Genomic DNA, 10,232 nt, shown 5'->3' on the forward strand with positions numbered 1-10,232 from the left:
TTTACAGAGAACATTTTTTGTCATAGTAGTACAGCATGTTCTATTGGCTAACACCACAGAAATTTTGTATTAAATGTAAAAATATATTATACTTATTATTTGAACTATCATGGTACTGAATAAACAGCGTAGGCTACGGTGTTTTGTTATTTTGATAAAATAAGGATTTTTATAAATTACGCATTAAAATGATTTTTTGTAGTCAAAAAGTAGTAAAAGTGCCCGTATTATGAAAAACTCGCTTTTTCTGGGTGTTTGGGTGTTCTTTTGTGTCTCTGATGATGCCTCCACACGCATAAAAAATCCATCCATGCTGTTTTGAGCGTGATACACATAGATATGTATATAAAGGCCTTTATATACATATCTATGGTGATACAGGTTTCTGATACAGCCTCCCCCTACTGGACGCTTGAGGAACAACAGGGGCGTAAAACTGTCAGGGGCGTTGTAGATCTACAGGCTCCAGGTCTGCAGCCTCCCCCTACTCTTCAAATCCAGCGCCGTTGTGACGTAACTAGCCGTGTCATCACATTCCTTTTGAATATTTCCGCCCACCACCTCACTACCCAGGTCTCCACCCACCAGGTAGCTAGCTAGTCACTTGCTGATTTAACATGGCTCACGGAAACTGTTCTGTTGTTGGCTGTAAAGTGTTGTCCACATCACTCCATCGTGTACCAGCCGCAGAGGACAGAAGAGCGGCATGGATAGAATTCATTTATGATGGCAACGTCCCTGCTACAGTTGGGAAAAAAATGTTGGTGTGTACTAGCCACTTTGAGCCTGGTTGTTTCTCCAACTTAGGTCAGTACAACGCAGGATTAGCCAAGAAATTACACCTAAATGAGGACGCGATTCCAACATTGCGTGGAATACCTGCATACGAGGGACATGTAAGTAGTTATATACAATGTATTTCGTACATGAGGGTGAACTAGTGTGTGTGTTTTAGAGAACGAGGTGGCTAACCGCTATGCTAGTTAGTTTGCAGCGTTGTTTCTCCTGCAAAGCCAGTGACCATCTACCGTACTTTTCGAAAGTTATAAAAATATTTAACTGTTTTATTTCACAAATCTACATGAACTTACTTACTAAGTAATAGTGTTTTGCCAAACTAAACAAGACCGGGCGGAAATAATGCGTTGTATGTTTGCATTGTTCAGGGCAAAACGAATGTATTGTTGACTCTTACGAAAATTAACCATGGTTTTATTGTGGTAAAAGTGTAGTAGCCATGTATTTTTGGTGTATTGATTACTATCAGCAATATCATGGCTTTACTACACTAACCATGGTTTAACTAACTTTTGTCAAAACCATTTTTATTTTGTGGTTACTGTGGTTTTACTACAGTAACCAAATTTTTTTGATTTTACTGTAGTAAAACCCTGGTTAATTTTCGTAAGGGGAGACTGCTACATCACATCAGAATACACTCGAAACTAATCATTATATGTAATGAGTTTCTTCTCCTGGAATATATTTATTATTGATACTTTTTAGCTTGATTTGTCAGTTGGCATAATAAATAAAGTTGATGGCATTTCTCTTTTTTTTATATATATATAGGCCAGAGACATTGGCTGTCAGACCGAGCCCGCTGAACAATGGAGTGTTGGCACACAACTGTCATCTAGGACTCTTTTACATTACAAAAGTAGAGGTTTGTAGTTTTATAGATTGCAAAATAGCTTTTGATCAAGTGTTACAGTTGGCTTACTGCTTGGATTTATACTGACAGTACTGTGATATTTTACTCCTAAGAATGCCCTTTTTTTCATATAAAATATAACTTTATTACAGCTGTCCAGGCTACTGTGTCCTGCAAGGTGATTGGCACATCCACTGATCCCTTCATAGCCCCACTTCCTTCTCTAAGCTCAACACACATAAAGAAGGAGGAGGAAGAGGACCCTTTAGAGGGGAGCTCAATTACTGTTTCCCATGACCCTGCAAACTCAGCCTCAACTTTGACAGAGACAACAGTCATGTCGTGAGTTACAGAAATGTCTTTGTCTAAATGTATATAATAATGTTTCAGTTGGTTTGCTGATTTTGTGAAAGTATTGCTGAAATAGTTTTCCCTTCCATCTACAGAGATGCTGCATCCACTTCTACACAGGAAATCAGAAAGTATATTGTGTATGATTCCTGTCTGATGGAGCTGTTTGAGGTGTGTGCTACATGCAAGCGGGCATGCCTGCACTGTAAAAAACCCAATAAATGAAATGTTGGACAGGCAAAAATATATAAGTTAAACAAATTTTCTTGTTTGGGTTTAGTTAAGAAGACACATTATTTTAAGTCTACATAAATCTGTGTTTAAAACATTAAATGAATGATTATTTTCAAATCCAGTCAACATTCAGAATGGCTAGTGTTGACTGAACTGATTAAGACAAATCTGGTAAATGGACTTGCTATGTTTCCTGACAACAACATGCTCATAATATTACTGTTATTTGGTCACAAAATGTAATTGTAAGAGTTGTTCAGGCGTGAATGTATGTGCTTTAAGTTTAAATATACAACAGTTCTTTCTGGTTCTCGAATCTGATTGGCTAAGAGCTATGCAATATTGTGCTGATAACGGCACTGTAACCGCTTCACCTTTCGTATTATTCCGCCACCTAGTGAATGGAGGTCCTAAGCAGGCTCATCTCTGAATGGAAAAACACAGACGCCCTGTTTTGAATCACTCTCCATGTGTCTCATTAGTTTACTAGCTCATTAATCAGTCTGTGAATCCCCAATCGGAAGTTATTATTCCGTCAAAGATCAGCGCTCTTGGATGTTACGTTAAAGTTAATGGGAGAAATGTCTTGTCACATCGTGTGGACGATTAACACTTGGAAAGAGGAATATAAACAGCTATATCTCTTATCAGAACGCAAAAACACCATGGAACTGCAGGTAAGCACCGCAGCTTTTAAATGTGGACATGGATCATTTACTTTATCGTGACGTGACTATTAAAACATTTTATGAGATATCGCCACTGATATATTTATAAGCAGCATGCAAAAACATCTCTCTGACACTTATAAAAAAAACGTTTTATATAGTACTGACAAGAACAAAGTTTAATAATAATAATCGAGTGCTCGTATCACGTTAAGAATAAATAAGAAAGCAATAGTAACGTTATACCTGTATAGTTTTATTAACTTTTACCTCGCGCCAAAACAATAACAACACAAAAGACACTAAATATGAATAAAAAAACAAGTAATAGTTTGATCATGACACCAAATACTGCAGATTTGATCTCATTTCGACGATCATAAACAAACAAGGCCAACATGAGAGCCAGGGAATCCCTGTCAGAGGTGTAGCCCAGAGAGGGCATTGGTCAGCGGGGCGAGTGAACACTGACGTCCGCTCATGCTTTGGTTCTCATTCGTACCGAATCTCACTAAGCAAACGTTCAAACAGGCGCTATCTTTACTAATCGACTGCAGATTTAAATATAATATACATTCTCGACTGAACTAATCTTAAAACTACACTTTGTGACCAAGAAACGGTAATATAAAGTAACGGCTTTTCCGTCCATTGAGTTGTTATGAGATTCAAAGCAGCTGAAAGTGTTACCTGTCATTCTGGCCGCCCTCAAATCCGTGGCGGAAGAAGTAGTTCTCAAACAAAGAGACTTTTAAAATAACTCCGTTGTTGTTTTCTAGTTTTCGTTTTTCAAACGTGTGCTGTAGAACTGTTGTATAAAAGCAATATCGCTCTCGGAGTCGTGTGATATAGCTCTATATCATCACGGCTGTACGGCCTTGTGCCTCTGGCCTAATCACAGCCGTGATGATATAGAGCTATATCACACTCCTACTTGAGCGATATTGCTTAAATATGCGGTCCGTTAATAAAGATAGCGTCTATTTAAAAATGTGCTCGGACACTTTCGGACGGAGAAGAGCTCGAGAGAATAACCGGCGCTTAAGCGCTCACACGCCGCCTTGGCAAGCCCATCAAAAATCGACTGCTGGCTCTGATATCTCTGTGGCGTTTAAACATGTGATTTAATTCATTTTAATTTCTTATACTTAATAATAAAAGGGTTATGTTTTAAATCATATTTTAGGATTGAGCTTAATTGATATCGCTGTTGAATGATATTTCATATCTTTCACATTTCTTATAACCGGACTGCGTCCTGCCTGCGAATTTGAACCTTAGAGCTGAAGGAGTGGTTGAAGAAATAGACCCAGTATCATAACAATCTTAAATAAAACTTCTAAATATACCCGTGCGTGTCCTGCGCGCGCTCGCGTGTGTGCATGTATGTATGTGCGTGCGTGTGTGTGTTTTGAATTTAAAATGTCTTAACTCGGAAGGATCCAAGTATATATCGCTGCAGCCCGGAGACTGCAGGTTGGAGGACCTTATGCCGCAAGTGGGAGGAGCTTATGCCCCAAGTAGGAGGGATTTCAGAAATGTGCAAGTAGGAGGAGTTTACGCTTCAAATGAGACGGTGGTGAATCCTCTGGAAGTTTGTACAGCCCACTTGCGGCTAAAGCTCCACCCACTTGCTGCTAACCCACCCCTTTGCAGCTGGCTCCGACCTCCGTTTATACCCCTTTCCAAGGATCTGGGTCAAGTCATCTCATCTGAGATCAATCCGCACGTAACAGCCGGAATCACTTACTTATTCACACGAAACAAGTCATCAGCCGTTTCCTCAAGTTCACGTCAGGTAAGTGGTTGTAATTAAATGTTAATTTTTAAATATATTAATCGGCAAAGACGCAAATACTTGACGTTTTTGTAATGATATTTTTGTAAAGATATATAAAGGTGTGTTATGTTATGTGTCCGAAGTAAAGTGGAGCTATTTTATTTAAGATAGCCTGGATAATAGGGTTGGTTTACCGTCAAGCTTTATTATATTAAACATGTATTTATATATATGTGTGTGTGTGTTTATATTCCTGTGTTTATCAAACCAGAGCGGTGATGATGTGAGAGGCAGACCAGAGGGATACATGGCGAGACTCTCTCCTCTTGTATGGGCTGAAGAAAGTCTCCTAAATGGGCCTGCAGATGTTCTGACTGACTTTGGAGTGCTTTTTGGACTGTTTTATGCCCTCTATTTAGAGAAGACTTAATTCTGTATGTTCAGTCTGTATGATAAGTGAATTAAAAGCTTTTGTTTTATGTGACTGAAGTTAATTATTTTGTTAACAACACCAGCATAAATTATTTGATAAATAATTAAAAAATGTTATTAAAAAATCCCAAATAATAAATATTAATTGAAGTAACACATAAAACATTGAGTAAATACTTAAATTTTAATTGACAGATTCTTTTTTGTAAGTTTTTAAAGATTCAGCTGATTAAAACATTTTAGTTGAATGAACTATAAAGCTAGTTGAGCAAACATACTTTTTTATATTTGAGTCAAGTTTGGGCCAACTAAAAAAACAACAATCCAGGTAACACTTAGGAGACAGAAATTGAGTGAATGTAAAATTTCTGTGGAACTAGTTACTAAAAGATAATTCATTGAGCCAACAATTTATTTTTTTACAGTGTGGTAAAAACCAAAAGGCTTGGGACATTTTTATCAGTAGATCAGCTTTGGAACCACTGTGAGTATTCACGCAGTTGGAAAAGCCAGCCTCTTCTGGATAATACACCAGCTGGGAACATACAACTTTCTGCTGCAGTGTACATCAGTGAGGCCTTGTTCTTCAAAGTTCAAAGGGTAAATGAAGAATGACTTAAGTAATAGCTTGCTCCATTACTGTATATGGCATATGTTTAATGTCATAAAAAACTGTTGTCATTTTTGTGTGCAATTAGTTGTTCAAGGCAATGCGTCTGCAGAGGTTTCTATAGACGGTTTCAGCAGTAACAACATAAACAAGGGCCGTCGTGGTCCGCACGTAACTTCCGGTAAACTCCGCTAAAAATAAATAACAACAAAGTTCTTTAAACGTAGTTTATTTATATAACAAGCAAAAACAACAACACATAGATTACATAGGAAACCAAAACATTTGTTATGTCCCACGAGGCATTTGTTCAAGAGATCAGTTTAGCAACTAGGCAGACCATTAAAAAAACAAAACCGGAAGTAAAGTTCGGATCCAGACGTGTATTGCGTCAGCGCACGTGTGTCCTATGAAACCGTCTATATGACACGTTCTGTCGTCATGTCAGAATGTTTGTGGAACCAGCTATTGTTCACACCTGGAAACGTTCACAGGAGGTTATGCTGCAGCAGCTCAGCCAAGATGATTGTAAAGGATAGACCATTATAAAGACCACATACATCATTACAAAATTGTTACAATGTTTTCACAGGGCACTGTGCAAAATATGGCAGCTATACCATAATGGACCTCAACACCAACACTATTGTGGATCTCCAGTTGGTTCAGGTGGGCAGGATACATAAAATTTTATTGTTTTTGTGTTATACATTTTGCCAGTGCTACACATTTTAAATATGGATCCATACTTGTGTTTTTTCACAGAGCAATGAGGTTGGTGGGAGCTCATACATGGAGAAAGAGAGCCTGAAGAGGAGCTTGTCATTGTCACGTGCACGAGATGGAAACATCGATTGCATCGTGACCGAATGCCACTCACAGATCCAAAAATTCCTGAGGGAGGAAAGCGTCACACAATTCTACGATGTCTGGCACATGGAGAGGTACATTTTTTTTGCTTTCAAGTGAGGGTTAAAGGACAAGTTCGGAATTTTACACTTAAAATGTGGACATATGATGCTGGCCCGAGAATTTTCGGGTGTTTCTTGTATCACCTCCCACCTCTATAATGGGTTTATAGGTGCACACGAACAATCCTTCCTTAAATGCATTAAACTTTTGTTTACAAAGACGTGAAACTCACCGAGTGGTCAGGTGTGTTCACTGATATGCTCACACAAAAATCGCTGCAAAAGACAAATTCCAACAGGTTTTATGGTAGTTTTTGCCAACTCCATTGAGTTGTATTAGATGTGCTGTGATGTACGGTATTACTCCGCGCCGGGAACTTTGTTTCTAATCTTGCAATTGGCAAAGGCGGATTATCGCCACCAACTGGGCTGGAGTGTTTATTATCCAAGCTCTCAACGGAAGAATGTACGGGTGTGAGGCGTGTGGACCTATTTTTCCAAAAGTTTACAAAGAATGCTAAAACACCTGTTGGAAAGCATCGTTTGCAGCTATTTTTATGTGAGCATGTCACTGAACACCCCTGACCACTCGGCGAGTTTCACGTCTTTGTAAACAAATGTTTAATGCATTTTAGGAAGGATTGTTCCAGTGTACCTATACACCCATTGTAGAGGTGGGAGGTGAAATAACAAATACCCGAAAATTCTCAGGGCAGCCGCATATGTCGAAATTTCAGTCAAAACCGTTCTATTTCATCATAAACAATCTGAAAACAGGGCTTTAAGTGTAAAATAACGATAGTCCTTTAATTGCATAAATATTTGCTGAATGTATTGGTGGCCTTTTTTACATACAGAAAACACCTTGTAGGCCTATACCTAGTGTAGTTGTACACATGAAGCTTCATGGCAAGACATTCATATTGTGCTAACTTCTGAAGAAAATTAATATTTATTGTTATTTTCAGGGCTTTCAAAGAAAGTGGACAAAATAAGCAAGAAAAAGGACTGTCAAAAACTAAAGCGGTGGATATCGGCAATCAGAAACCACATGTACTGGACCGCTGCATCATCCAAAACCGGGCCGGAGAGAGTGGCTAAATGGACCTCCCTCCTGAACCATGTTCGGGATGTTCATGCGCATGATGACCCCATCTTCCCAAAATGCCTCCATACAATTCAAAAAACAAGGAACAAGAGTAAACGGCTCTCAGCAGGTTAGTTTCATTCATCTGGTTTGGTTATATTTATTAGCTGCAAATATGGTCATTACCAATAATATGTTGTATTTTCTGTTTTTATCTTGCAGGAACTCCTGCATTATACAACCTACAAAAGGAGCTGACCAAAAAGACTGTGCTGAAGGACACCGCAAAACTCAGTCCCCACTACCAGACGTCCTCTTTGGAGTCATTCCATAGCGTCATCCTACTGTTCGCTCCCAAAAACGTGGTATATTCATATCTAGGAATGCTGTGCAGGTAAATTTAACTGTTTACTTTTTGAGAACATTTACCAATTTCTTGTAGCTATTTTCACATTTTGTTTTCTTTTTACTGCATAAGACTTTACCTGGCTGCACTGCATTATAATGAGAATGCTGATCGAGGACAAGCCACCACATCATCAGGGGATCCTCGTTTTAAACTGAGCTTTCCAAAATCCAGGAAGGGAGAGTGCAGAGCCAGACCAGTGAAGACGGAGGCAACATTCCGTAATTTTATTTTTTTCTCAATCAAATAAACATTTACAAATAATGCTACATTACTGTCCACACAATAAATAAAATATAAATTGGTCATTATGCATCATCTCTGAAAATACAATTAGGAACATGAAAATGCACACAATATTAAAACTTTCAATACCTGAGAAAATACAGTGCAAAATGTCAAAATATGAACAGTTGTGGAACAGCGTAGTAACCATGCTGATGACTTGATGGACCTGATCATGGAGAAAGTCTTTGTCGACCCATCATCATATAGAGACGAGATCCTGAATATAAACATCCCGCCGGACCTGTCTTCACAATATGAGCATCCAGACATGGATGAAGTCATCGCCACGTACGTCTCCAGAATCAATTGAGAGGCGGTAGTTTGAAGCCTCCATATGTTCCCTGGGAGTCTGCAAACTCCCGTCGGATCCGAAGTACCACACATGAAGGGATCACTACCCTTATCTTCCAACCAAGGAAGCCCCAGCACCAGCTCACAAAGCTTCTATAGGCTAGAAACCTGTAACAACTGAGAAAAATGTACATTGGTAATCAACAGGTTCTATAATGTCTGTGTTTGCATTTATGTAATATGGATTCTGTGAATCCTTCAACACTGTATTTATGTTAAATGGCAGCAGTCAATAAATGTTTATTGTATGTAAAGTGTTTCATGTGAGTTTATGTATATTATATTTATAGTTAAGAGTATTTGCATTTGGAAATACTAGGCTATATCCTAAAGACATGATCGAAAATAATGGAATTGGCTGACTATATTTATGTTATTACATATAAAACTTACTGTTCTATACCCCGTAGCCGTAAAGGACCGTAGTCAGCTCTGTAAATGTTACATGCATTCTGAAGTCAGAACACATTTAGGCAAACAGGTTCAAAACCTGGATGATCTATCATACATGTTGGCCTTTCTTCCAGCTGCTGTAGGCGTCTTGTAACCTATTTTGCATAACATAAGGTAAGTATCTTCAGTGGGATGTTGTCTGCAACCATATGTAACAAACATGTATGAATAACAGTGTATGAAAGGTAATGTTACCTGTTGCACCTCCTGGCAGCATATGTTCTCAGGCTCTGATAACATTTTTCCACAATTTCCACATGTGTATTTTACGAGTATTGTTTCTTTATACCGCAAGTTTTTTTTTAATGAAATTGTGTCTATACATCCAGTCAAGGGTGCAAGTTTGATTTTGACATTGGTGGGAAAAGAAATAAAATTGTCTTCAGAGCCGCATTGTTACAAAGGTTTATCGCATTTCCTTGAACAATAGTTAAAATAGTATTTTTGTTATCATAATCTTATTAAGGTAACAGACCCAAAACAACAAATACAATAATTATATTTTTTATTATTATTTTTGGTTAATTTTAACTTTTTTGTGATGCCAGTAAAAATTCTGGCATGGAAAGTTAAAAAACAGAACCAAAAAATTTCCTCCAGATCTGGTTTATTCTAAATAAAATAAGTAATATGTAAAAAACATACAGACATCAGTGGTTATATGTAGGCTACATATAGATTCATTGTTTGGTCGAAATTATTGCTAGGGACAATTCGGTGTTCCCTGGATATTGGTAGGGACATGTCCCTAGCGTCCCTACCCAAATAAACGCCTTTACATCCAGTGATCAAACGCTGAGTGCTGCTCCATTTTGCATCTTGTCGCGGTAGGTACATTTATTATGAAAAATGTAAAAAAAAAATGTGAACATCATACTGCCATAGTTTAAATAATATGTAATCATATAATCCGTTAAAAAAGTAACAGTAGTCTGATTACGAGTATTTTAAAATGTAGTTTAATCCAATTACAAGTACTTGATTTTTGGAATCTGATAACGTAATCC

At 38.0% G+C, this 10,232-nt stretch overlaps 1 protein-coding gene across 6 annotated transcripts; it reads left to right on the top strand.

Annotated features, from left to right (window-relative positions):
- The first annotated feature begins 325 nt into the window (after nucleotides 1-325).
- On the top strand, nucleotides 326-9,523 carry LOC129431400 (uncharacterized). 6 transcript variants are annotated; one of them, XM_073875144.1, is made up of 11 exons: nucleotides 326-896; nucleotides 1,573-1,666; nucleotides 1,807-1,996; nucleotides 2,101-5,121; nucleotides 5,545-5,719; nucleotides 6,322-6,398; nucleotides 6,495-6,673; nucleotides 7,498-7,561; nucleotides 7,660-7,857; nucleotides 7,950-8,121; nucleotides 8,206-9,523. In XM_073875144.1, exons 7-11 carry the CDS (start codon nucleotides 6,599-6,601, stop codon nucleotides 8,381-8,383), a joined length of 687 nt encoding a protein of 228 aa, XP_073731245.1. In that variant the 5' UTR covers nucleotides 326-896; nucleotides 1,573-1,666; nucleotides 1,807-1,996; nucleotides 2,101-5,121; nucleotides 5,545-5,719; nucleotides 6,322-6,398; nucleotides 6,495-6,598; the 3' UTR covers nucleotides 8,384-9,523. The 6 variants fall into 6 exon arrangements, 2 of the variants coding, with proteins under 2 accessions (XP_073731245.1, XP_073731246.1); XM_073875145.1 differs by lacking the exon at nucleotides 7,498-7,561 and having other exon boundaries at nucleotides 353-896; nucleotides 7,609-7,857; XR_012372893.1 differs by lacking the exons at nucleotides 7,498-7,561; nucleotides 7,660-7,857; nucleotides 7,950-8,121; nucleotides 8,206-9,523 and having other exon boundaries at nucleotides 380-896; nucleotides 2,101-4,705; nucleotides 4,959-5,121.
- Nucleotides 9,524-10,232: the final 709 nt, after the last annotated feature.

The sequence above is a fragment of the Misgurnus anguillicaudatus genome, chromosome 13, assembly GCF_027580225.2.
Source record: "Misgurnus anguillicaudatus chromosome 13, ASM2758022v2, whole genome shotgun sequence".
Lineage (NCBI taxonomy): Eukaryota > Metazoa > Chordata > Actinopteri > Cypriniformes > Cobitidae > Misgurnus > Misgurnus anguillicaudatus.